The sequence below is a fragment of the Triturus cristatus genome, chromosome 3_2 (genome assembly GCF_964204655.1).
Source record: "Triturus cristatus chromosome 3_2, aTriCri1.1, whole genome shotgun sequence".
NCBI classification, from domain to species: domain Eukaryota; kingdom Metazoa; phylum Chordata; class Amphibia; order Caudata; family Salamandridae; genus Triturus; species Triturus cristatus.
The window spans coordinates 884,841,661-884,869,505 of NC_140584.1; the positions used below are offsets into that span (position 1 = coordinate 884,841,661).

At 48.6% G+C, this 27,845-nt stretch overlaps 1 protein-coding gene across 33 annotated transcripts in view; it reads right to left on the reverse strand.

The window, feature by feature from the left end:
- Positions 1 to 27,845, reverse strand: part of NCOR1 (nuclear receptor corepressor 1) — a 1,832,391-nt gene that overhangs the window by 1,103,749 nt on the left and 700,797 nt on the right. For all 33 annotated transcript variants that reach the window (XM_085649294.1, XM_085649293.1, XM_085649281.1 and 30 more), the window contains one exon: positions 18,618 to 18,680. In XM_085649294.1, the coding sequence (XP_085505420.1) occupies positions 18,618 to 18,680 (63 nt within the window). The remainder of the gene's footprint in view (positions 1 to 18,617; positions 18,681 to 27,845) is intronic.

Below are 27,845 nucleotides of genomic sequence, written 5' to 3' on the forward strand. Positions count from 1 at the left end.
ACAAGTCTGCATCAAGAAGTAAAAGGCATGACTTCCCAAGGACTCGTAGAGCACAGTGAAAATAGATACATACCCAAAAAGACAGGCAGTATATAACCTCCACACAGATGCAAAAAGCACTGTGGGAGAAGAAGAGCTTTTTATGAAGCCTAAAAACCCAACCATAAATTTTATGATCAAAAACAGGTAAGAAGACAGCAGCTAGAAGTCTCCATCAAATTGTTTCCGACATCACCTATCACACAGCGTAGCAGGACTGTGGACGTGCACCAAAGCGGCACTGACCGCTCGACTCCAACGGCTCAACCGTCACCAAGGGCAAGCCCTCCGATGGTGCCCCTCTCACCTAATAGGGGCCTAACGGGACTCCAGAGGGAGATGGGGTCCCAAAGATGAGATGCAAGGAATTATAATATTCCTTCATCTGAGCCATTGACGCACCGGCTCCCAGAAACACGGGGAGACGCGGAGCTGAGAAACGTACGACCTCCTCAACCGTTGAGAGGGAGGAGACATGGGAGTCCCCATGCAGTTAAGTGTGAGAATGCTGCAACTTCAACCGCCCCTTACCTTTTGACTTCCCCATAGAAGGATGTCCTCCAGACCTGCTTCGGCTCCTAGATCGACTCTGAAAATATTTTCTCTGCATCCACGTTACAGAGGGGGAAAAGACAAAATTGACGTCTGCATGTCGAAGGGGACTTATATGGCTCCACTGACCAGAGTCTATGTCATCGCAGAGCCATACAATGCCATCCCCGGGGAGAATTCAAAAGTCAAGGAATCTGCGGGTAAATGTCTCTATCATATAAATGCTTTTGAGTTGGGCAGGGGTCACTCCCGGCCCCGGAAAGGGAGGGAAACGCAGAGCCGACCCAGGCACCTGTTCCGTGGCATAGGGCCTCGAACGCCGAGGTTCCTCTGTCTTGTTGCATGACGGACAGTGTGAAGACAAAGCACTCTTAGAGTTCTTGTGCTTCTTACCTGACCGCAACGATTTCAGGGAAGAGGACTTCGACTTTCCCGAGCTGTACTCTTACCTTCCTCTCGGCAGAGACCGGGAACGTGACCTTTGTGGCGCCGGGCCGCGATCAGCTTTTGGGACCGCTCGCACAAAGCCTTCTGCACCATGGCCCAGCAATCGAAGCAAGACTGTGATGTGGTCGCGCTCCAATAACCAGAGACATAGAAGTTGGGGGTCCGTGACCGACATAGCACGGTGACAGGTGCCACAAGGCTTGAACCCATGGGTCTTCTTGCTAGACATCCTTAATACACCAAAAAGAATTTGATAAAAATTCGAAAAAAGCCGGTCAAAAAATGACAGGGGGTAGCTCTCTGACGGATATGCGCTGGCTGATGGGGAAAGAAAAGACGTCAGTGTGCCGGAGTGGCGGTTATATTGATGATGCCGACATCACGAAGCAATGTCACGCCGAGTCGACTGACACCATCTACAGGCGCGCAGGGGTACTGCTATCAGTAATCTTCAGGATACAGCCTGACACCTGGAAGTTCAAAGGTAAGAAATCTACAGCTGCATGTCTCTATCAGATTTAAAGTACAAACCAAGCTCATTTTTATCAAATTGATGTGGATCTACTTTTTCAGTAGCTTGTCCTTTATTGATCAATGATGTGCAATAAGGAATATGCTGCTTACCAGTATGCATTTGTTCTTGGCATGTAGAGCTGCAGATCTATACACTGTGCATAGATCGCCATCTGGTGTTGGGCCCGGATGTTTGCAGTTTGTTTTTCTTCTTGGACAGTCTTTGGAAGTCACGAGTTCGGTGACTCCTCCTTCGGTCCGTACTGCGCATGGGCTTCGGCTCCATCCTCAGATTGTTTTTCGCCAGCAGGGAAAAGATGTAGCGTAGTGATAATAGTAAGAAACCCATGTGTGTTGTATCTAAATAAGATAGACTGGAACGGATACAGGTAAGCCGGGGAGGCGGGTGGGCGTGTATAGATCTGCAGCTCTACATGCCAAGAACAGATGCATACTGGTAAGTAGCATATTCCGTTCGAGGCATATGAGCTGCAGATTATACACTGTGCATAGATTATATAGCAGTACCCAACCTTAGCGGCGCCCACCGGTATCCGTTGCAGTGGTTTGAAACAGTGTCTTTAGTACAGCCTGGCCCACACTAGCTTGTTGTTTGGAGTGCACATCTACACAGTAGTGTTATGTGAAGGTGTGCGGTGTTGACCATGTGGCTGCTTTGCAGATGTCATCTAAGGGTATGTTCCCTAGAAAAGCCATAGAAGCCCCTATCTTTCTTGTAGAGTGGGCTTTAGGTGGAAAAGAGAATGTTCTTTTTGCTTTGTGATAGCAAATTTGTATGCACTTTACAATCCACCTACCTATCCCTGATTTTGAGATGGGGTTGCCTTTATGCGGTGGAGAGAAGGAGACAAACAACTGTTTAGTCTTCCTGAAAGGTTGCGTTCTTTGTATGTAGTACAGTAAAGCCCTTTTAACATCAAGTGTATGTAGAGCCCTTTCCGCAACAGATTGAGGTTGCGAGAAAAAAAAACGGTAATTCCACCAATTGATTAAGATGGAAGGGGGAAATGACCTTGGGCAGAAATTTTGGATTTGTGCCAAGTATCACCTTGCTGTGATGTATCTGTAAAAAGGGTTCTTCTATAGTGAACGCTTGTATCTCACTAACCCTTCTAAGGGAAGTGATAGCTATGAGGAAGGCTGTTTTCCAAGTGAGGAACTGTAGCTCACATTTATGCATTGGTTCGAAAGGGGGACCCATTAGCCTTGTAAGAACTACGTTTAGATTCCACACAGGTGAGGGTGGTGCCCTGGGTGGAATTACTCTTTTAAGGCCTTCCATGAAGGCTTTAATAGCAGGTACTCTGAAAAGTGATAAATGCTGTCTGTTTTGCAGGTAAGCAGCAATTGCTGCTAGGTGTAGACGGATGGATGAGTATGCCAGGTTACACCTTTGAAGATGGAGCAGATAGCATATGATGTGCTGTATGGATACATCTAAAGGGTTGATTGTATTGTTACGGCGGTAATGAATATGCTACTTACCAGTATGCATCTGTTCTTGGCATGTAGGGCTGCTGACATTCATATCTGTGCATAGATCGCCGCCTAGTGTTGGGTCCGGATGTTTGCACGTTGTTGTCCTGGAAGAGTCTTCGAAGTATCCTTGGATAGGTGACTCCTCCCCTGGACTACAGTGCGCATGGGCATCCTCTCCATCCTCAGATTGTTTTTCGCCATTGTGGCAGTGATGGAGTAGATACAGAAAGTGATGACCATGCTTGCAGTAATTCTGAGAGCTGCAGCTGCGACAGGCACCGGGGAGGAGGGAGGGCGATATGAATGTCAGCAGCCCTACATGCCAAGAACAGATGCATACTGGTAAGTAGCATATTCAGTTCGAGGCATGTGGGCTGCTGAATTCATATCTGTGCATAGAATACATAGCAGTGCCCTCTATTGGCGGCGGCTACCCGTGCCAGCTGCAGCGGTCTGAAAAAGTGCTTTGAGAACAGCCTGTCCTACAGCTGCCTGCTGTTTTGACTGCACATCTACGCAATAGTGTTTTGTAAATGTGTGTGTAGTGGACCATGTGGCTGCTCTGCATATATCATGCAGGGGAATATTTCCTAGGAAGGCCATGGAAGCCCCCAACTTACGTGTTGAGTGGGCTCGTGGTGGAATAGTTAATGTGCGTTTTGCTTTTTGATAACAGATTTGAATACACTTAACTATCCATCTGGCTATCCCTGCTTTGGAGATGGCGTTACCTTTGTGGTGTGGGGCAAAGGCAACGAACAGTTGTTTTGTCTTCCTGAAGGGTTTAGTCCTATCGATGTAGTACATGAGGGCCCTCCGTACATCTAGTGTATGTAGTGCCCTTTCTGCAACAGTTTGTGGGTTTTGGAAGAAAACTGGCAGTTCAATAGTCTGATTCATGTGGAACTGCGATATTACTTTGAGCATGAATTTGGGGTTGGTACGTAGTACGACCCTGTTGGCGTGAACCTGTATAAATGGCTCTTGAACGGTTAGTGCCTGGAGTTCACTAACTCTTCTTAGGGAAGTGATCGCTACAAGGAAGGCCACTTTCCAGGTAAGGAATTGAATCTCGCATGAGTGTAGAGGTTCAAAGGGTGGACCCATCAGGCGTGTGAGGACCAAGTTGAGGTTCCACATTGGAGCCGGTGGGTGGCTTGGTGGAATGACTCGTTTGAGTCCTTCCAAGAATGCTTTGATGGCAGGCACTCTGAATAGAGAGAGGTGCTGCCTGGTTTGCAGATAGGCTGAGATTGCGGTCAAATGGACACGTATAGAGGTGTACGCCAGATTGCATCGATATAGGTGTAGGAGGTAACAGATGATGTTTTGGATGGATGCGTCCAGCGGGTTGATGTCATTATTACCGCAATAAATGACAAACCTTTTCCATTTGGCTGCATAGCAAGCTCTGGTAGTGGGTCTCCTGGCCTCCTTGATGATGTCCATACAGTCAGGTGGCAGGTTGAGATAGCCAAACTCTAGGACTTCAGGAGCCAGATCGCCAGGTTCAGCTGTTGCGGATCTGGGTGCTGAACCTCTCCATGGTTCTGCGTCAAATGCGCGGGTTTGATCCGCAGCCTTTGATGCGGCACCACGGAAAGTTCGAGGAAGGTGGTGTACCACGGCTGGCGTGCCCACGTGGGAGCAACTAGGACGAGTGTCAGGGAGTATTGTCGGAGTTTGCGAGCCACCAGCGGTATCAATGGCGCTGGGGGAAAAGCGTACGCAAATCTGCCGGACCAGTTCATCCATATCGCATTGCCCTGCGACTGCGGATGTGGGAATCTGGCGGCGAAGCTTTGGCATTTTGCGTTTTCGCTTGTCGCGAATAGGTCTATCTCCGGATGACCCCACTGCTGGAAGTACGGTTGGAGTACTGATGGGTGTAACTCCCACTCGTGCATCTGGTGGCTGTGTCTGCTGAGCAGATCCGCCATCTGGTTGTCCTTGCCAGGGAGGTGTTCCGCCATGAGGAACATGTTCCTTTGAATGGCCCACTTCCACATGCTCTGAGCCAGATGAGACAACTGTGGAGAGTGTGTTCCTCCCTGTTTCTGTATGTAGTACATTGCGGTCATGTTGTCCGTCCGGATCAACACGACCTTGTTGCATAGATGTACTTTGAATGCCTTCATGGCTAGGAAGATTGCCATCAGTTCCAGAAGGTTGATGTGCAACTTCTTTTGTTGTGTTGTCCATAGTCCCTGCACTGTGTAGTGGAGTACATGAGCTCCCCATCCCTGGAGAGACGCGTCCGCTGTCAGTACTATCTGTGGGACAGGCTCTTGGAATGGTCGGCCCTTGCAAAGGTTTTGTGGATTCCACCAATGCAGAGAGTTGTATGCCCGACCACTCACCAACACTAGGTCCTTCAACTGTCCTTGAGCCTGATTCCACTGACGTGCTAGGCACTCCTGAAGTGGGCGCATATGTAATCTCGCGTGCGGGACTATGAAGATGCAGGAGGCCATCATGCCTATCAACTGCATAAACACTCGCGCTGGAAGTGAGTGATTGGGTTTGAACTTGGAGATCAGCAGTTGTATGCTGTTGATCCTCACTAAATTTGGCTGAGCTGTGGCCGCCAGAGTGTCTATAGTCGCACCTAGGTACTGTTGTACGTGTGCGGGCTGGAGATGGGACTTTGGGTAATTTAGTGAGAATCCCAGACTGTGAAGAAGGTGAATGGTGCGGGACATGTGGCTTGCACATTGCTGGGCTGACTTCGCTTGAACGAGCCAGTCGTCTAGGTAGGGGTAGACGTGTATATGCTGCCTCCGTAGATGTGCTGCCACCGTAGCTAGGCACTTCGTGAAAACCCTGGGCGCTGTTGTCACGCCAAAGGGAAGGACTTTGAACTGATAGTGCTGCCCTTGAACAGTGAACCTGAGGTATTTTTTGTGTGAGGGGTGGATGGGTATGTGAAAGTACGCATCCTTGAGGTCCAGTGTGGCTAGGAAGTCTCCCTGCTTGAGAAGCGGAAGGACTTGCTGTAGAGTGAGCATGTGAAAGTGCTCTGAAAGAATGTACTGGTTCAGGGGTCTCAGGTCTAATATAGGTCTGAGCGACCCGTCCTTTTTTGGAATTAAGAAGTAGAGGGAGTACACTCCCGTACCCTGCTCGTGGATGGGTACGACCTCTATAGCGCCTTTTAGAAGCATACTTTGCACCTCTTGCTGTAAGAGCGTTAAGTGCTCTGAGGACATAGGACGGCTTCTTGGTGGTATTGTGGGTGGAGTGGAGGTTAACTCCAGACAGTAACCGTATTTTACAATATCTTTGACCCACCTGTCCGTGGTGATGGAGTTCCACGTGGACAGGAACCTTTGTAGCCTTCCCCCGACAGGTGTTATGTGGTCGGGAGGAAGGGAGAGGGCGTCACTGCTTGTTCTTGGGGGAGGACCTGGTGTTGCCGTAGCCACGTCCTCTGCCCTTTGTACTGGAGCCACGATATCCACCTCGGGTGTTTTTATCGTAGGTGGTCTGTGTATTGCCTTTGTTATATGTTTGTTGTGACCCCTGTCCTCTACCTGCTCCCTTGTTTCCTGGGCGACGAAAGGAGCCGCTCCGAAAGGACTGAGTTTGTAGGGCGCCCATAGACTTTGCAGTGTCTGTGTCCTTTTTTATCTTTTCGAGGGTGGTGTCAACCTCTGGCCCGAATAAATAGTCGGGGTTGACGGGCTGGTTGAGTATATTGTTTTGTACCTCAGGCTTGAATCCTGAGATCCGTAGCCAGGCATGTCGTCGCAGCATGACGCTTGTGTTTATGGCTCTGGCAGCCGTGTCTGCAGCATCTAGTGCACATTTGATGGAAGCATTCGTGAGTAGCTGTCCTTCTCTGATGAGCATTTCTGCGCCTTCCTTGAACTGGTCAGGGAGATGTTGGAATATTTGCTCCAGTGTGTCATAGTGCGCTCTATCATAACGAGCAAGGAGCGCTTGAGTGTTGGCTATGCGCCATATGTTGGCAGCTTGGGCGGCAACTCGCTTGCCAGAGGTCTCTAACACCTTGGACTCTTTGTCCGGGGGAGGAGCGTCACCTGTCGTTTGCGAGTTTTCCCTCTTGCGTGCATTCGCTACGACGATGGAGTCGAGTGGTAATTGGCCTCTGATGTAAGTAGGATCCCCAGGTGCTGATCTGTATTTCTTATCAATCCTGGGGTTTATCACTCGTGCCCTGGTGGGTTCCTTGAAAATGTCCTTGGCTGGTTTGAGGACCCCCTTCAACATTGGCAGAGTCTTTACATGTCTTTCTGAGGATGCAAAGGTGTCCATTAGAAAGTCATCTTCGATGGTATCAGAGTGAAGCTGTACCCCATGGTTATTTGCAGCACGTTCAATAAGAGCGTTGAACGCCGCAGTATCCTCCGTAGGAGATGTTTTTGCCCCATAGAGTTGTGGGTCCTGTGCATCGAGAGGTGCACTGGGGTCTGCAGGGTCGCCCCAAGTTTGATCAGGGTCCTGCTGGTCATCAGGGTCTGTGTCTACATGGTAGGGGACTTGGTCATCCATGTAGTCCTCCAATGCATCCGTGTCGGAGCGTGTGGGGGAGAACCGGTGTGGATCCTGGTAGGATGAATGGAAAGGTTCATAAAGGAGAGGTTCTGATTCTACAGGCAACTTCCTTTTTAGTGGGATCCTGAAAGGGTCCAATGGCGGCTCCGAAGTTATCCTTCGGTCGTGGAGAATCATCCTGCCAGTGTCGGCGTCGATGACACGTGCCGGAGACGTCTCAGCAGGTGTGACCGTAGTTTGGGTGACCCGTGTCCTGAGTTGGAACATTTTTGGGATTGTCGACGGAGGCAAGCCGAAGGTAATGTTGGCCGGCACCGAAGAGGCTGCTGGAGCTCCGATCGAACCGGAACCCGACGTGTCCTGGAGGACAGCCGTGGTTTTGCTGCCTTGCGTCGCACCAGGTCGTACTTGGGGCGTCTTTGAGGCTTTGGCACCGGCCAGGTTCGTAGAGGCGGCCGTGGATTTTTTCGGTGCCGGCGGTTCATCGAGTCGAGGTGCAGAGATCACCGTTGAAGTCTTCGATACGTGAGGCTTAGGTGTCGTCGAGGGAGCGATGCGAGACGCAGCAGGCGGTACGGCCCTCGGTGTCGTTGGTGCCGGTAGCCGAGCAGGTTTGTCGGTGCCGATGGCCTTTTTCCGTTTGTCGACTCCGACGTCGCCCGCTTCAAGTTCGGCACCGAAGTCTCTCTTGGTGCGGTCGGTGCCGACGCGTTGCGCTGGCGTCGAAGGCGTGGAAGGCCTCGATCCGACCAGCGCCACTTTCAGTTTCGGTTTCTGAGGAACCGGAGCAGCTTTCGGTTTCGGTTTTGCGGTAGGGAAACCAGCTGGTTTATGCAGTAATGGCTGCCGCTGAACGTCCGAGGCCGGGCCCGAGGGCGGGGCCGAAGAACTGCGGGATGGGTCTCGGGTAAGGCCCGAAGGCGATCCCTCGACCGGAACCATAGTCTGTGGCACTGGTGTTTCTTCGGTTTGAACAGGTAGGCCTTGTTCATCATTGGAGCTACTCTCTTCGGCCCCTAAGGCCTCCTCGTCGTCTCCTACCTCGGTGTCGTCTTCACCTCTTTGGAAGAGTGACTCGTCTACCTCGTCCGATCCGGGTTCGTGTTCGGAAACGGGACTGGAGGGCAAGACTTCTAATTCCTCGACGTCTTCGGCCTCGTCGAAGATGTCTGTTGGGGCCGGTGCCGCGTGCTGCGCCTCGAGTCTCGCCGCTCGTCGATTCCGTAGAGTCTTCTTGGAACGGAACCGGGCACAGGCCATGCATGTCGATTCGTCGTGGTCCGGCGAAAGGCATTTGTTGCACACCGGATGGACGTCGATGTGTGGGTACTTCGCATTGCATACCGGACACCTTTTGAATGGCGTCCTCGATTCCATCGTCGAAGTAGTCGATGGACAGGTAAATGCGAAAAAAGTCGGTGCTGAAAGTTAGTAAACTAACAAGATTATATCGAAACCCGATCGATAAACAGTACCGACGCGAACTAAAGGCCTTTTGGCCTCGACAAAATATTTTCCTAACTTGAGCTAAGATAGCACATCCGAACCCAATGGCGGAAAAAAACAATCTGAGGATGGAGAGGATGCCCATGCGCACTGTAGTCCAGGGGAGGAGTCACCTATCCAAGGATACTTCGAAGACTCTTCCAGGACAACAACGTGCAAACATCCGGACCCAACACTAGGCGGCGATCTATGCACAGATATGAATTCAGCAGCCCACATGCCTCGAACACAACAAATCTCTTCCACTTTGCGGCATAGCATGCTCGAGTGGTAGGACGTCTGGCTTCCTTGATAATGTTCATGCAATCAGGGGGAAGATTAAGGTATCCAAATTCTAAGATTTCAGGAGCCAGATCGCAAGGTTGAGCTGAGCTGGGTCCGGGTGCCTGATCTCTCCATGGTTCTGGGTTAGGAGGCATGGGGACAGGTGCAGTTTTTGATGTGGTACCACCGAGAGCTGTAGTAGTGTGGAGTACCACGGCTGTCTGGCCCATGTTGGGGCTACCAGAAGGAGTGTGAGGGAGTGCTGTTGTAGCTTCCTTACCACTAATGGAATTAGCGGGAGAGGTGGAAAGGCGTATGCAAATTTGCCTGACCAGTTCATCCATATTGCATTTCCTTTGGACAATGGGTGTGGGTATCTGGCGGCGTAGCTTGGCATTTTTTGTTTTCGTAGGTGGCGAAGAGGTCTATCTGAGTATGCCCCCACTTGTGAAAGAATGGGTGAAGAACTTGTGGATGCAGTTCCCATTCGTGCATTTGCTGCGTTTGTCTGCTGAGCAGATCTGCCATGGTGTTTTGTATACCTGGGACGTGTTGTGCCAGGAGAAAGATTTTTTGTGGGATTGCCCATCTCCATATGCTCTGTGCTAAGCGAGAGAGCTGGGGAGAGTGTGTCCCCCCGTTTTTGAATATAATACATTGCAGTCATATTGTCTGTGCGAATGAGGACTGCCTTGGCTGAGATTTGTTTCTGAAACGATTTCAGGGCTAGAAAGATCGCCAATAACTCCAGATGATTGATGTGGAGTAACCTCTGTTGTGGCGTCCATACACCTTGCACTGTGAGGTGTAATAGGTGCGCTCCCCAGCCGGAGAGCGATGCGTCTGTTGTTAGAATCACCTGAGGAACCCGGTCCAGGAACGGTTGCCCTTTGGAAAGGTTTGTGGTATTCCACCACTGCAGAGAGCGATGGGTGCGACCGTCCACCAACACCAGATCCGTCAGCTGTCCCTGGGCCTGGTTCCACTGGCGTGCTAGGCACTCTTGGAGTGGACGCATGTGAAGTCTTGCATGAGGCACTATGAAGATGCAAGATGCCATCATCCCTATTAGTTTCATGAACACTCTTGCTAGGAGAGAGTGCTGAAGAAGGAATCTTTGGCGCAAGGCTTGTATGCTTGCGATTCTGGCTGAGTTGGGATAGGCTATGGCTCTTGAGGTGTCTATAGTGGCACCGAGGTATTGTTTTGTGTGAGACGGTATCAAGTGGGACTTTTGGTGGTTCACCGTGAAGCCTAGCTGGAGGAGTAGTTGAATGGTAGTGTTTGTATGCTGCACACACTGGTGGTAGGACGCGGCTTTTATGAGCCAGTCGTCCAGATAGGGGAAGACGTGAATGTTCTGTCTTCTGAGGTGTGCCGCCACTACTGCCAGGCATTTGGTAAACACCCGTGGTGGGGTTGTGACCCCGAAGGGGAGAACCTTGAACTGATAATGTTGGCCGTCCACCACAAATCGAGGTACTTTCTGTGAGCAGGGTGTATTGGAATATGAAAGTATGGTCTGAATGGATATATGCATTTAGAGGCCGGAGGTCTAGAATGGGCCGTAGGGTCTCGTCTTTCTTTGGTATTAGCAAGTACAGAGAGTAGACCCCTAAATTCTGCTGATTGACGGGGACCTGCTCTATAGCTTGTTTTTGCAGGAGGGAGAGTACCTCTTGTTTCAGAAGTGTGGTATGTTCTTGTGACATCGCACGGTGTCTGGGTGGAATATTTGGGTGGGTAGAAGTTAGTTCGAGACAGTACCCTGACCGAATAATTTGGGTCACCCATTTGTCTGATGTTATGGTCTCCCAGGTTTGAAGGAAGTCTTGTAGTCTGCCCCCGACCGGAGTGGAATGGTCTGGGGGGGAGCGGGGGAAAGTCATTGTGTGGGCGGTGTGGCAGAACGGGCGGTGTTGGTTTTGCCCCTGCCTTTATTATTGTTTCCTCGATATCCACCTCTTTGATAGCTCTTTGTGAAGGTATTTTGAGGAGGGGACTTATAGGATGTGGAGGCGTTATCGGAAGAGTAACCTCTGCCAGAGCCTCGAAAGGAGGAACGGCGAAAGGAGCGTCTAGGGGTGTGTGATTGTAGTGCTCCCATAGACTTCGCCGTATCTGTATCCTTCTTCATTTTTTCCAAGGCTTCGTCTACTTTTGGGCCAAATAAGTGTTGTTGGTCAAAAGGGTGGTTTAGTATAGACGCTTGGACCTCTGGTTTAAAGCCTGAGATCCTGAGCCAGGCGTGGCGGCGAAGCAGAACACTGGTGTTTATAGCCCTGGAAGCTGTGTCTGCTGCGTCAAGGGCACATTTAATAGAGGTGTTGGTAATAATTTTTCCCTCTTGTATCAGTTGATTAGCCTTATTTTTATATTTCTCAGGGAGGTGTTGCATAAGAGCCTCCAGCTCATCATAGTGTGCTCTGTCGTACCGCGCCAGCAACGCTTGCGTGTTGGCGATGCGCCACATATTGGCAGCTTGCGAGGCAGTGTGTTTGCCTGACGCGTCTAGGAGCTTGGACTCCTTATCGGGTGGCGGAGCTTCACCAGATGACTGAGAATTGGAGCGCTTCCTAGTTGTGGATACCACTAATGAGTCTAGGGGCGCAGGTCCTTTAATATAGGCAGGATCTGTGGGGGCTGCCTTGTATTTCTTTTCTATTCTGGGGTTTAAGACCCTAGCTCTGACGGGGTCTTTGAAAACCTCTGTCGCATGTTTGGTCACCCCCTTAAGCATGGGTAATATAGCGGTAGATTTGTCTGCTATGTCAAACGTGTCAAGTAGGAAGTCTTCCGCAACTAGATCACTGTGTAACTCCACCCCATGATAATGTGCCGCCCGTTGTAAGAGGTGGTGGAACCCCAGGGAGTCCTCTGGTGGAGATGGCCTGGATGGATAAAGATCATCCTGAGGCACATCTGGGACATCTGGATTGTGATAATCCTCCCATGGGTTAGGTGTTTCCGGAGGAGTGGGGTCCTGCGGGACATCTGTTGGATCATAGAATGGATCCCCTTGGTCATCAGGGTCTCGAGACGGGATTGGAGAGCGATGAGGCAAGGGTGGAGAAGGTGGGGGCGGAGATGGAGGGAGTGGAGGAGGTGGAGGAGGTGGAGGAGGTGGAGGTGGTGGGGAGGGTACTCTGAATAGGGATGTGGCAGAGTCCTTCCGTTTTGGTGGTGGAGGAGGAGTTGGCTTGTCTAAATGTCTTTTCTTGGAAGACAAAGTTAAATGTCCAGTCTTTGGATCCTTTGTTAAAGTCTTTTGAAGAGGATCTGGTGTGAAAAGCTCCTCCGGCACCGATTCCTCTACCAGTGCCGATGTTTTCGGAACCGAGGGCTTTGTTGGTTTATCCGTGCCATGCTTTCTCGGGGCCTCCGATTTTTTGTTTGGCGCCGAGGCAGGCTTCGACACGGAAGCGTCGGTGCCGAGGGACTTATGTTTGGTCGGCACCGAGAGGCCAGGTTTCGGCACAGATGGCTTCAGAACGGAGCTGGTTTTCTTCGGTGCCGAAGGGTGTTTTTCGTCGCCGCTAGGAGGCTGGCTCGAGCCCGAACCGCCAGGAGACTTGTGATGCTTTTTCACCAGGCCCGAAGGTGGGGTGATGGAAGCGGTATGCTTGGTTTTCCCTAGGCCCGGAGGCGAAGGGGTAACCGGAGTCTCTTTCGGTATGGGCGCGGGAGGGGGTGGAGTACTCACGACCCTCTGCGCCGGTGTGATCTCCACGTCGGAGTCGTCGGCTTCGGAAGCGCTGACGACGACGTCCTCCTGTTCGGTGTGCTGCTGTCCCGAAGCCCCTGTGTCTTCTCCGAAGATGTCCGGTGGAGCCGAGGTCGATGAGTGCGCCATGGTGCGTCAAGCTCGTCGATCCCGAATAGTCTTTTTCGATCGAAAAGACTTGCAGGCGGGGCAGTCTCGGGCCTCGTGTTCGGGAGAGAGGCAGAGGTTGCACACCTGATGGAGATCGGTGTGGTGAAATTTAGACCCACATTTTGGGCACTTCTTGAAGGGAGTCCTTTCCATCGGCCGAGACCGGAGTCGAGATAGGCCCGAAGGCCGCTGCCGATGCCTGGAATCGAGGAAGTGCCGAAGAGAGAGATGAAGAAGCCGATTTTCGTCTGAAGAATCTCGATGGACGAGGATTTTTTGTCGAAGGTCGAACTGGAAAGGTTCGAAGCCGGAGCACGAAGTATAACATCCGAGCCAGATGGCGGAAAAAAACAATCTGAGGATTGAGCCGAAGCCCATGCGCAGTACGGACCGAAGGAGGAGTCACCGAACTCGTGACTTCCAAAGACTGTCCAAGAAGAAAAACAAACTGCAAACATCCGGGCCCAACACCAGATTGCGATCTATGCACAGTGTATAATCTGCAGCTCATATGCCTCGAACATATATTATATTCCTCTGCGTTAGGCCTAAGGCTGCTTGCCCACACTACCACTAACAGAGCATTATGGGTTTTACATTGAGCCCTGTACACTTTTGGGGAACCCCTGGACTCTGGGCACATTATAGCCACCTAGTGGCTTACCACATATAGAGCCAGCTTCCAACACAAGTATATCCAAATTACCCCTCGACGTTGGGTGGAGGACATTAGGTCGCTGATTTAATCTAGAGTAGGGGTTCCCTGTCTGAGTGAAAACGGATCATTTCCTTTGTTTTTACTAGTACACTGGGCAATGGTAAACATAAATGGCTCATTAGCCTCAGGAACCATGCAGCGCTATTGGCCATAAATCCACATAAAGCAACCTGAGATAGGGAGTTCCAGAGATGTTTCCAGGAAATCACCAATAGTCTTTTGGGTTGTGTCTCATTGGCTGCAGGCACACCACCCTCATTCCTTAATCACCCTAGTCCATATGGACAGAGGGCATATATTATTTTCAATGTGTGCTTGGATACTTACGCTAAATACCAATATTACGTTTTGATTGTTCGAGCATGTACTGGGTGCTCGTATCCCAGAGTGTCCCCACCAGATGCAGATTTTGACCAATTCATGACTGTACCCTTATCACAGGTAGTAGTCAATTCAAAATCCCTGCCCTTTGAAAACTATAAATCTTGTGAGATCAGTTAGGTCCATTACTGGGGTCTGACTGGAACAAAGACCTGCTGGACAGACTGTCAAACCACTGGTAGCCATGCTGAACCAGATGACGAGACTCTGAACACCTTTAAAACTAAATTTACTGTAGATATGGGTGGGATAGAAACCAATGAACATCTAGGACGCTCTAATTCAGATCAAAAACTCAGGCAGAATCAGATGAGCTATCCCGTTTGAACCCTGAACCACAGACAATAAAATAATGAGATTAGCAGGAAAGAGGTGCTACATGGTACAGTTATCACCAAAAGTAGGCATACCCTACCCAATACTCCATCACAGTTCTCCTCAACTCTATCTTCCACTTGCACCCCAAGTTGCATCACATATAGTACCCTTTGAAAGAGTAATGCATCTATGGAATATGAATAATAATTACTGTTTGCTTTAGACACATTTCAAGAGCGGTTCTGAAGGCTTTACAAGGAGGAATGCGTACAGCTTTTTATCTGAGGCCTTGACAGGTGGGACACAAATGAGGTATGTTCGAGCCTGGTCTCCCATCAGCAGTATGCCACATAGTGCTGACATCATCACAAAAACAGTTGAGTTCACAGCTTTGCTAGTATAATGCAGATGAAAACCATTGAAAATGAGTTGCCTATCATGCTTGCCAAAGCTGTCCAACGGAGTTCCGGTTCTCAATTTTCAAATTTGCTGTGCTAACCAATGGTGAACAAATGTTTCACTCTCAAACCTGAGTACGCAAGCACCACTTTCTCCTCGGAATTGCCTCTCTCATAACCAATTCAAGCTCTTGAAAAAATACTTAACCCCTTCGATGCTCATGACGGAGCGGTTCTGTCATGAGCATCAGTTGGGCTGTGCTTGTGACGGAACCACCCAGTCATGAGCACAGCCTCTGTGGGAAGCGCTGGCGCTTCTTCCCTGGGGCATCGATTTTGGCACCACATAGGGGGATGGCAGCGGAAGAGTTTCCGCTGCCACCCCCGAACCCCCCCTCCCCGCTTCCCCATGACGTCAGCGCTAGATTGAAAGATCGCCACTTTCCTGATCACATTCCTCCCACACCCTCAAAAGACTTTCCCAGTAGGAGATGTAGAGTCTGTTAGCAAAGAGGTATGCGGAAGGAGACTCGTATGTACTGCTCAGAGTGGCCTAACCCTGGGCTGTGTGTACTGGCTTGTTTTAGAATGTACCACACGCAAAAGAATTTTGGGGAGCATCCATGAGTGGTAAAGTGAACTGCCTGGCCTCTATTGTTTAATATTTTTTGTTCAGTTTCAAGGTTGGCATTTTTGTAGTGCATTTAGTTTCAGTTTTTGTGTTAGTAGATATGTACCTATTTGCAATTTGTTTTTTCTTATTTATATAAAAAAAATCCTAATTGTGATGGCGGTGTGCGTGGAGTGGCGCTTGTCTGGCGGTGTGTGTGGACTGGCGCTTGGCTGGCGGTGTGTGTGGACTGGCGCTTGGCTGGCGGTGTGTGGGGACTGGCGCTTGGCTGGCGGTGTGTGGGGACTGGCGCTTGGCTGGCGGTGTGGTGTGCGCAGACTGGCACATGGCTGGTGGTGTGTGTGGACTGGCGCTTGGCTGGTGGTGTGGTGTGCATGGACTGGCGCTTGGCTGGCGCTGTGCGTGCACTGGCGCTTGGCTGGCAGTGTGCGTAGACTGGCGCTTGGCTGGCAGTGTGTTTGTACTGGCACTTGGCTGGCAGTGTGTTTGGACTGGTGCTTGGCTGGCGGTGTGCATGGACTGGCGCTTGGCTGGCGGTGTGAGTGAACTTGCGCTTGGCTGGCAGTGTGGTGTGCGTGGACTGGCGCAGGTACTTGGGCCTCCCACACAAGTGAGGCACCATTTTTATCGGGAGACCTGGGGGAACGCTGAGTGGTGGGAAATTTGTGTGAGCCCGGTGATGCCACAACTTTCCCACACAAAAATGTGTGAAAAAAGTGATTTTTTTCAGCTACAATTGAGGTTTGCAGGGGATTCTGTGTAAGGAAATGTTGGGGGATCCACGCAAGCCATACCTCCCTGGAAGCCCCCGGGTGTCTAGTTTTCAGAAATGTGTGGGTTTGGTAGGTTTCCCTAGGTGCCGGCAGAGCTAGAGTTCAAAAACTACAGCTAAGCACTTTGCCAAAAAAGGGTCTTTTTCACTGCGAAATTGAGGTGTGTCCACATTGCGTTTTGCGCCGTTTCTTGTCGCGTGCACTAGGCCGACCCACACAAGTGAGGTACCATTTTTCTCGGAAGACTTTGGGGAATGCGGGGTGGTTGGAAATGTGTGGATCCACGCAGATTTCAGAACTTTCCACCACAGAAATGTGGGGAAAATTTGTTTTTTTTTTTTTACAATTCTTTAGGTTTGCAAGGGAGTCTGGGTAACAGAACCTGGTGGGAGGCAGTCAAATCACCCCATCCTGGATTTCCCTGGGTGTCTAATTTTCAAAAATGTATAGGTTTGCTAGGTTTCCCTAGGTGCCGGCAGAACTACTGTTAAACTACAGCTAGACACTTAGCAAAAAAAAAGGGTACATTTTCATTGTGAAAATGTGGTGTGTTTCTGTTGAGTTTGGAGCCATTTCCTGTCGTGGGCACTATGCCTACCCACACAAGTGAGGAACCATTTTTATCGGGAGACTTACGGTAAATCAGATTTGTAAAGCAACTGTTGTTACCTATTGATTTTTGATGCATTTCTGCCTTCCAAATGAAAGACATTGTGTAAAAAAAATAAGTCATTTTAAAAAATGACCAATAATTCTCATGCTAGTATAAGTATTCCCAATTTCGAAAATGTGCAAATATGTACTGTTTCTAAACTCTATAATGTGTTCCCATTTCAGAAATACAAAGCTGTCTTTCATACCGATTTTTCCATGTACACATTTTCCCACAATAATTGCTATATACCCGGAACATCATAAAGAACCATTGCAAATTGCTGCTCAGTTTTTGACTGGGTTCGTCGGGTTCTTGGTGAACCTACAAGTCCTATATATCCCCACAACCAGGAAGGTCCAGCGGATGTAACTGTATATTGCTTTCAAATAGCTGTCATAATTAGAAGAAGTTACAGGTGAAAACGTTGACACAAAAGGCTGTTTTTTTCAACTAATTTTCAGTTTTTCCTATATTTAACTGTTAGTTTCTATAAATAAACCTTGATGGATCTACACAAATGGCCCTTTGCTGAATTCAGAATTTTGTCTACTTTTCTAAAATGTATAGCTTTCCAGGATCCATTATTGCTTTCACACCCATTTCTACCATTAACTGGAAGGAGGTTGAAAGCACCAAAAATAGCAAAAATAGGCTATGTCCCAGAAAAATGCCAAAACTGTAAAAAAAAATGTTGGTTTTCTGACAAAAGTCTGTCATTCCCTAAAAGCTAGGAAAATTGTGATTTCAGCCCCACAAACCCTTTTACCATTTGCAGAGAAAAACCCAGACGCTTTCATTTGCAGCCCGTTTTTCCAATTTTTCCCCCAAAAACCAAAATATAGCTGTATTTTGGCTAATTTCTGGGACCCCTCCAGGGGGATCCACAAAACCTGGGTACCTTTAGAATCCCCATGATGTTGTAAGAAAAGGACGCAAATTTGGCGTGGATACCTTATATGGTTAAAAAGTTACAGGGGCCTAAGCGCGCACTACCCCAAACAGCCCAAAAAAAGCTTAGCACGGGCGGGAGGGGGGTGAAAGCCTAGCAGCGAAGGGGTTAAGGACCATGTGGAAAGTACCAAGCCTATACTGTGGAAAAAAGAAGCAGCAAGGAAAATAGGACCATAAGGATGGGAGGTATAACAGTCCATTGCATTTTTAATCTTAATCAGCCTACTTTTCTTCATATTCAATAGAAAACTAGGCACTCCATTATTAGTCAATCTCTCAACTGCTGTGTGACTGTCATCTAGCTCATGAATAATGGAAATACCGCAGAAGCAGAAGAAACAGTCGCACATAAAAAATAAATTAGACAGGATAACAGCTCTTTTCAATAAAAAAAATCTTTTTTTTTTTTAAAGTAAAAAGGTAAACATTAAAAAGACGGCAGGTTATGTTTTTCCGTGACTACTACTCTCTCGCTCTCTCAAAGAAGGGAGAGAAGAGGTCAAGAGGTGTAGCTTTGCTTGTAGATTCATGCAGAAAAGAAATCCACAACCATAAAAGTTGATATATTTTCTATTTTACCTTTCTTAGCCACTTCCATCTCTTCTTCAGTCCAGCGCGATGTTTCTACTGGCTCAGAAGAGGCTGAAAACACAAGCAATTTATCCCATGAGATAAATAATTGTTTATGTATAAATGCTGCATTAAAACCGCTTATAATCCAGTTACAATAACACCCTATGTTTTGAAATAATCCAGCAGAAGACTGCCTTTTTACACAAGATAATTATATAAACCCAATGCTAGTTTTCATATCTACAATACTCCACAGAAGCACAGAGCAAGTGCAAAAAGGGGGATTATGTAAAAGTGAGAGAAGTAATGGGTCCACATTTGCCCCCCACTTGGAACCAAACACCCCTTGTAGTGCTCAACTCTCTCAGGGTAGCGGAGCAGAGCAGTCCTATTCGAGGGAGTTGGTGTAGGCTACAAATCGCCATTCAGTGATATGCAATAATACTCAAATATTTGTCCAGCCTATGCTTTTTATTTATTGAAAGGAAAAGTAAATTTATTACACACACGCTACGCTGTAATTTACATAATTACATTAGGCTGGTGAAAATACATTTGATGACATTGCGTAATCACCTCTGACATCCTAAAGGTAAGTCTATTGACTGTCAAAGTGAAGATCAAGAAACCACATGTCAGAAACATTTTAGAAGCTAATGTAATATTTAATAAATGACCATGTGTAAATTCACGCACTTTGATCAGTAATCACTGTCAATATTATTCTATCAATAGAGCATTTAAAAATTATCATCATATGTGTCTTTGTGCTTTTTATAGACTTTCAACCCATGAAAACACATTTATAAAAATAGCTCCTTGAGAAAATTGCATTTTTTTTTTCACACAACATGTAGACTTATATATGTGCCTTTCTTACGACACCTTCAGGTCACAACAGCTGCAGCCATACACTTAGCCCCTATAGGGAATTGCACTCCAAGCTGTAGAGCTCCAGGTTTAGCCTGGCGAGCGCTTGAAAATGCTGGTAATCCCTGGGGTAGTTTTCTCTTCCAGAACCCTTCAAACTTAGGGGCAGCACTTAAAAGAAAACTTCTCTGGGTCTCTTTCGAGGTAGGGGCGCCGCTCCTGCAGCTCACCATACTCTTTTTCCATGCTGGTGGTGGCCCCGCCGTCTCGGGGGCAGTGCTATGGAACTTTGTGCGGCAACACTACCCGTGGCCTAGCAAATATTGGAGTTTCAGGCCCCTTCTTCTTCCTCATGAGTGCAACAGTGCTCCTGCTCTAATTTGGCAGCAGGGGGCCCATAGTTTAGAGTCTCAGACCCCTACTGGTGATAGTCAGCCCAGGGGATGGGGTCCAAGGGCCCTGTTAGCTCTGGGGGCTCCACAAACCCTCCCAGAAAAATTTGACCAATATCTCCTTGTGGCGACTCCCAGGCCCTGGCCAACCCCGGGAGTGGTCTGGCAGCCAAGCGGAGTGTCAGACGATCTGATAGTGCTCTGGGGGGAAGGGGGGTCAGGGGGTGAACTCAGATCGGTTGTCAAAGGTACCGTTGGGCAGTTTTACTCCATCTTGGACTCCTTTTGCTTCTGGTGGCAAGCCCTAGCCACCTGGATCCCTTTTTTTCCGCTTCCTGGCCTCTAATGTGGTGGACTTTTCAGGGAGCTGGTTTAACTGGCTCCCAGCACCAGCATTCATACTATTTCTGGAGAAGTGTGGCTCAATGGTTAGAGAGGCAGACCCTGATGCAGAGGTCTGGCCCGGACCAGGGTTCAATTCCCGCCTCGGCGGGTCTTGGGTTCAATTTCCCCGGACCCAATAATTCTCGCCTCGGTGCCTATTCTAATCATGGGTCCCACTCTGCAACTCTGGGCAATAGCTTGCTTAATCTCCACAACGGCCCCAAAAGCGCTAGGATGCCTGGCTTCACCTTGGGGGTGCACAGGAGTGGGCACTTCACAGGGAAAGGCCAGGAAGGGTTCCACAGCGGTATGTGCACAGCGCCTGAGAGACGCTTTCGGGGGTGTGCGAAGCGCTATATAAATGCACTACATTTACATTTCTCCTCTGGCACTTGAATCAATCAATCAATCAATTCTTGCTTTATTTCAATTTTGATTGCAAATCATAAAAGCATACAATAAAATGATCATACATAAAAACATACAATAAAAATACCGAACCTAAATACATAAGTACAATAAAAAACATGATATTTACAAATTTACAAATTTAAAAAAGAAAAAAATGTATGCCCCACCTAATCTTTTACAAGGAAACAGAGAAGGGCATTTACAAATCAACTATTTAATCTTTAGTTAAGACGATTCACAACCAACATAATAAATCCATTAAAGTTAAAAATGACATTACATATTTATATTAATAAATTACAAAACTTGTCTCCGTGCAATACTAATCTAAATTCCTACGATGGCAAACAATACATTTAAGAAAGCTAACTACTATAAATACCAACTGCCCTCCCTCCAGCATCTGTAAAAAAAAGTAAAGCTGGGCGACATTGTCTGTGTCCAATATGCCTCAGGAATGGAATAAGCCATTTTTTCCTGGGTTCAGTATAGAATTTACAAAAAAGAATGGTGTGCAAAGTCGATTGTAAAGAAGTGTCATCACAGGGACAGGTAGAAAGTACTTTAGCCCAGTTGTTTCGCGCTGGAAATGCAACCATTCAATGGAAGAAGTTCATCCTAAATCTTACCAGTAGATAACGCTCATAACTCGTGGTATTAAAAGTGAGGTACGGTTGTATTGTAGGTACCAATTGTATCATTAAGCTGTGGGTAACAGAAGGTTTACCGGCTTCGCTCATCAGTCTCAGCTCCTCAAGATGGGCGAGACCTTTCTTTTTTAGGGCCTTCCTCGAAACCTCACGTATTGAGGAGGGATTATGATAATATTTATCCCAACCCAAGTCGTGAAAAAATCTCGCAATGTACCACAACCACCTAGATCTACAAGCATTGTCCATGGTTAGACAGTCAGATAGAATAGACTGGGTAAGGGTTGCTTTATCCGAAGTCCAAATCCTGCGCCATAATAAAAGAGGTTCAACTGTGGCTAGGTCCGTCACATGTACAAGACCCAGCTGTGTGACAAGCCAAGGTGCCCACACTCCCAGGAACTGCAAGAAACCTCAGAAAATAATTTTCAACTCTCTGAATGCTATCCGTACCCACGTAGCCCCAGAGACCCGCCCCATACAAAGCCACAGATAAGCATTTAGCTTTATAGATCGCAATAATTTCAGGGGGAGATCTATTTCCCAACTTCCTGGTAAAATTAACAAGGGCTGTAGTTGTTCTTAAGAAAAGAAGTTTTCTCGTTTCTACAGCCGGTTTCCAGGATAGTTTGTGATCTATTGTTATGCCTAAATAGGAGTATTTTTGTGTAGTCGCTATTTTTTCTTGGTTCATATAGATACCCCTCATTTTACTTATGCTTTTGTGGCCACAACTTGCCCTCATGACAAAGGTTTTACTGATATTTATCTTCAGGTCAAGGCCTGCCATAAATGTGGAATAACTGTCTAAATTCCTTTGAAGTTCACGGGGGGTATGAGCTAAAATGACGGTATCGTCTGCATAAAGGAGTGCGGGTATTGGACGATTGTTCACCATTGGAAGATCCTGGCACCCCTTCATCTCTCTTACCAGCCCATTATTATACAGTGTAAAGAGGAAAGGGGCCAGGACACACCCTTGCCTAACCCCTTTTTCTACTGGGAACTCTTCCGTCAACTCCCCCCCCCACCCCATAACGCACTCTTGCAGTGGCATTTGAGTAAAGTTCCCTCACGAACTTGACCAAATTCAATGGAGCCCCCATATCAACCAGTAATGTCCAAAGCTTGGAGTGGGAAACGCAATCGAATGCGGACGATAAATCCACATAGACCATGTACAGGTCTCCTCCTTTGATGTAAACATACTTATCTATCAGAAGTGAGAGGTTTAAGGCCTGTTCCATGGTCCCCAGACCCTCGCGAAACCCGTACTGTAGATCTGAAATAATCCTGACATCATCCGCCCAATCTTGCAGTTGCTCTAAAATGACTCGACCTGCCACCTTTCCAAGGGAGTCTAAGAGAGAGATTGGACGATAGCAGGTTACTGACTCCCGGTCACCTTTTTTAAAAATGGGAACTAGTTCGGATTTTGACCATGAAACCAGTAAGCCTATATTACAAGTTGCGTTCAGGACTCTAGTTAGAAGGGGGGTCCAGAAGTCCATTTGAGCTTTAAATAAGTCGATAGGGACGCCATCTGGGCCCGGTGCCTTCCCATTTTTACTTGCAGTCAGAGCCTGGGCGGTTTGTTTCAATGAGAACTGTAGGTCGATGGGATAGACACTATCTGAAACGTTCCGGGAATTAGAATTCTGAGGTTTTGGGTCCTGAGGTTTAACAGACTCCAGACCGACTGAAAAAAATCTTGGAAAAATGGAGAACCCATTCCTTTTCTTCTATTGCTAAATCTAACTTTGCGTAATTAGTATTGTCAGTTAAAAAGGGAGACTTGACCACTTGCCAAAAAGCACTCGAGTTTTTATGGGAGCAGGTTTCATGCGCCATCCGCGAGTGGTCCGGTAAGGTAAAATCCGACCTCAAAAGACACCTCTGCATCCAGCCACCCTGCGCTCTTGAGGAAAAAACCCGAGGTGCACCTACGTCCCCGAACCCTCCAACTCACCTGCCCAGCTGTTGGTTCCTCCCGGAAGTCTTCCTGGACCGAGCCTGCAGCTAAAAATCAACAAGCATTTACAATACAACGGTCTCGGCATTGTTAAAGTTAGAGCTATTGGCAGTGCTCATGACAATGCCGTTTCTTTAAATGTTTTAAAAACAAAAACAAACAAAATTAAGGTCATGAGCAATGCCAATAGCTCTAACTTTACCAATGCCGAGACCATTGCATTGTAAATGCTTGTTTCTTACCTTTGCGGTTATTTATAGTTTCGGGGCCTTGGGAGCTCTTCGCTCCACTCGCGGCCCTGCCTGAGGTGGGAGCGCGGGGCGGTGCACAACTGCTAGATAGGGGGCGCATGTCTGTCTCGTTGGTTCATGTCGCGCTCCTCAGCTGCAGAACCATCGAGACACATAACCGTCCCCACCGTCTCCGCGCCACCTCGCATCTCTCGGAAGCCCTGACGCCCCCTCGGGTCTGTACTGTGTGTGCCAGTCTCCTCTTACGCCCGGCACCAGCAGGTCAGTATTAAACGCCGTAAGGCGAGTTTACCCTCATTTACATCATTTGGGATTGCGGCGGGGAGTACTATCCAGGGGCGGGCCCAGAGCAATTTTGACACCCGTTTTGACTGCAGGGTGAGTCGCCCCTTCAGGCCCTATCGGCCACAAAAGTCGCTCACTTCAGGGGTGCCCAAAACTTAGTGACTCAGCGTACGCCAAAACATACCCCCAGAGAGTGTACCAACACGAGCGCTTAGAGCGCTTGTTTTTTTTTTACCTTACTAGCCTTACATATATTTACATACAAACTAACGTCATGGAGGAGGAGTATACTGAAAAGGAAAACATTCAGGTTCTCCCCGTCGACGATGAATTCTGCGACGCGGTGGACGCATCCATCCACCAGGCAGTCTCAGCTGCCATGGAACCTTTCGAGCATCGCATCATGCAATTTGCCTATGCATGTCAACCTCAGCGCCCCCAGAAGCGTAAGAGCTCGTCAAGCATGGACCATGGCTGTTAAGTTGAAGTTGCTGTAGTATGGATAATACCACCGCCTTTCTCCGAGGCAGAGCAGTGCCTCGGAGAAACGCAGCGTCCTTTTCGGATGGGGGGCGTGTTTTGCTGTTGTCTCCTCCGAGACTTTTCGCAAAAAACACGCCCCCCGATCCGAAAAGGACGGGGCATGATTGGAGTGACGGGACCTCTTCTCCAATGGCTGGCCAGCATTTACGAGGCCAGCCAATGGAGAACAGGGCAGAAGAGGGGCGGGTTCAAGCCCCTCTTCTCCCAAGTCATTAAATCTCCGGACTTCCGGTCTGCCGACCGGATGGTCCCGAGACCTAAAAAACGAAAATCCCCATTTAAAACAGGGCACCCGACACCAAAAAAGGCACCCTGCACCCAGCCGCCCCTGCGGGTGCACTGTTTGCTAAATCGGATCCCCCTTTGCCCTGAGCATAACACCAGGTGCTTGGTTCCCACAACCTTGTGGCTTGCTCGCCATCTGCCACCAACCGGAGGCCCCCTATCCCCCATTGGATAACATTGGGTCTCAACACTGCAACCAGTCGCCCTAGTGCCGCTGAGGGTGTTACAAGAGTGCCTCCTTGACCCTAGCGGACCCCTGAGTCTAACCCCAGAACACCAACTCCCACAACAAAGTACCTACCTTTGAACCGATGACACTATTTTTCTCCATAGGATAACATTGACTGTTTTCTGTGAAGAGTGTGGAGTTGGAAAACCTAAAGAAATTCTTTAAAATTGTACTAACAAAAACGCTTTTACTTACCTGTATACAGGAAATGTCCCGGTGCAGTATCCAGGCATACTGCACTGTATAATAAAAGAAATCTCAAAAGTAACTTACCTGTTATTTCACTAAAAGACCTATTCAAAGTATATGTACTGTATGTAAGAAAGTGGCTCTGTATATTGTTATGTTATGTTAGCCTCCATTTATAGCGTGCACGGCTACTCTGAAGTGTCCCGGCGCGAATGCCAAATGGCGGAGAAGGAAAAGGGTTGGCCTGACACAAGATTACTTAAATAGCAGGGTTTTTAACTGTTTTTTAAACAACCTGAGGCTCTCAATGTTTCGTAGTTCAAAGGGCAGGGCATTCCAAGCCATGGCCGCTTTAACAGAAAGGGAGCTGCTGCCTAATCTAGTCAGGCGGTACCTAGGAACAACAGCAAGGCATTGGCCTGTAGAACGAAGATGTCGAGGCGGCACATAAAACGTCTCCTAAGATATTGAGGCCATGCCTTATAGAGGGCACCATGAGCTAGTGTAAGTGCCTTGAACAGTACATGCTGCTCAGAAGGAAGCCAATGCAGATTTCGAAGGTTCTGAGTAGCGCTAGATCTACCTGGCATAGCTAACAGAGCTCTAGCCGTCGCGTTCTGAATATGTAGCTTTTTAGCTGGTATGCCGAGAGACCAATTTACAAGGCATTGGAGTAGTCCAGCCTTGACAGGATGAGCGCACGGGTCACCATTTCCTTAGCCATTTTGGGCAAGAGGGGCAGGAACTTCTTTAAGCGTCTCAGTGTGCCAAAGCACAACCCCCCCCCAGTTTATTAATCTGGGGCAGGAATTTCAAATCCTCACCAAACCAAACCCCCAGTATTTCGCCGGACACCCCGAAGAACTGGGGAAGGGGAAACACGCAGGCCAAATATCCTCTCTGAAATGCAGGGGAAAGGAACCGTAGTTCCCAAATAGGTACAGTGTGCACAGAGTCCACAGTCCCCAGAGGTTTGGCAGAGGTTAAAGTTACATATAACCTTACTCTCTAACGTGGTAGCTTGGTCGAGCAGTAAGGCAGTATCAGAGGACAGTGTAAAGCATTTGTTTCACACACTCGGTCAGCAAATGGTCTCACACACTCAAGAACTGAACTCAAGGCCAATGGTTTTGTATCAAAAGATATAGTTTTATTTTAGAACCAACAATAGGTATCAAAATATACTTTCTCAGAATGAGATACTTTAGTTAAGTACTTTTCAATATGCAATAGACTTTTGAATGAAATAGTTACAGTTGTTGCAATGGGCAACACAATTCAAACACAATTATACATTGAGCTCAATGGGAATTTCTAAGTAAATGCAATAGATTACCATTAGGATTACTTTTCTAACTGCAGGACTGGATCCTAGATTCAGTTCTCCAGGTGCGACCACCACTTCGAGAGGTAAGTTGGGAAGTTGTAGGATAGGTAGGCACCCAGGATCTAGGCACAGGGGGCAGCAGGGCGCCGGGGTGTCTTTTCGCATCGGGAAATCTTACCATCAGCTGGTCGCAACTGTAGGGGTCCCTGGTTCTGAGGCTGCAGGCGTCGTCAGGAACATCGAGGTGGGTCCTTGGGTGCTGGATTCAGGGTCAAAGTCGCCGGGGGGACGTCCTCGTGGTCTTTGTTCACTCCGGCACAGGCCAGGCTTGGCGGGTGCAGAGTGTGCAGGAGTCGCGGTTCCTGGCTGATGCCAGGGGCTTGTTACTTGCTTTGAGCAGTACCACTGCTTGTGCGAGTCACAGTTAGTTAGAGTCAAAAGGCAGTTAGGTCCTCCAGGGTTTTTGAGGTTGCGGACCATTGGAGGGGGCAGGAGCCTAGTCCTGATTGGGTAGGGCTCCCCATCTTTAAGATGGCGAGAGCCCGGGGTTGTGCTTCACCTCGCCTCCCACACCTGAGGGGTGGGATTGGAAGAGGCTGGCACACCCCTTTCCTCCCTTGGGGTTTCTCGCCAGTCTTCCCGCCAGAGTGGGGGTCAGAACCGGTGGGGGCCAGTTGCCGAGTACAGCAAGTGGCCTGGAGAAACTCACAAAGGTGGCATGCCTTTGAAGCTTCCCCTGCCCATCCTGGGGGAGGAGACCTAGCACCTCGCCCAGGATGTGCATTGTTGCAGGCCCAGGACAGCGGATGGCTCTCTACCCTAGGGGTCCAGCAACATGTCTGCTGTGTGGCAGCCTAGGCAGCCCCTCAGGCAGGACGTGAATTGTAGGTTAGGTTCAGGGTGCAACTCTAAGTTGCCCTCTGCCGTGCATTGTACATTAAATCCCACACTGGCATCAGTGCGGGTTTAATGTGCTGAGAAGTTTGATACCAAACTTCTCAATCTTCAGTTTAGCCATCATGGTGCTGTGGAGTTAGTGTTGACGACCTCCCAGCACCATATACCCTTAATGGCAGCACTGCACTTACAGTGCCCAGGAATGGACCTGGGTACTGTAGGGGCACAGGGCTCATGCACCTGTACCCACACCACTGGCATAGGGCACCCAGCTAGAGGGGTGACTGATGTATGCCAGGGCAGTGTGTGTTGTTCTGCACCAAGACACTCAGACTGTAAAGGCAGTGTGTGTGTGTCAGGGTACAGGGGCTCCAAGGGTGGCACAATAAGTGCTGCAGCCCTTAGAGGCCTTCTCTGGTCACAGGGCCCTGGTTACCATTTACTAGGGGCTGACATGTGGCCAGAGATGCCAATTGGGTTTTGGCTGTTATGCAGTTTTACGGAAGGAACATAGGCCCTGGGAACCTGATTGGCAGGAGCCCAGGGCAC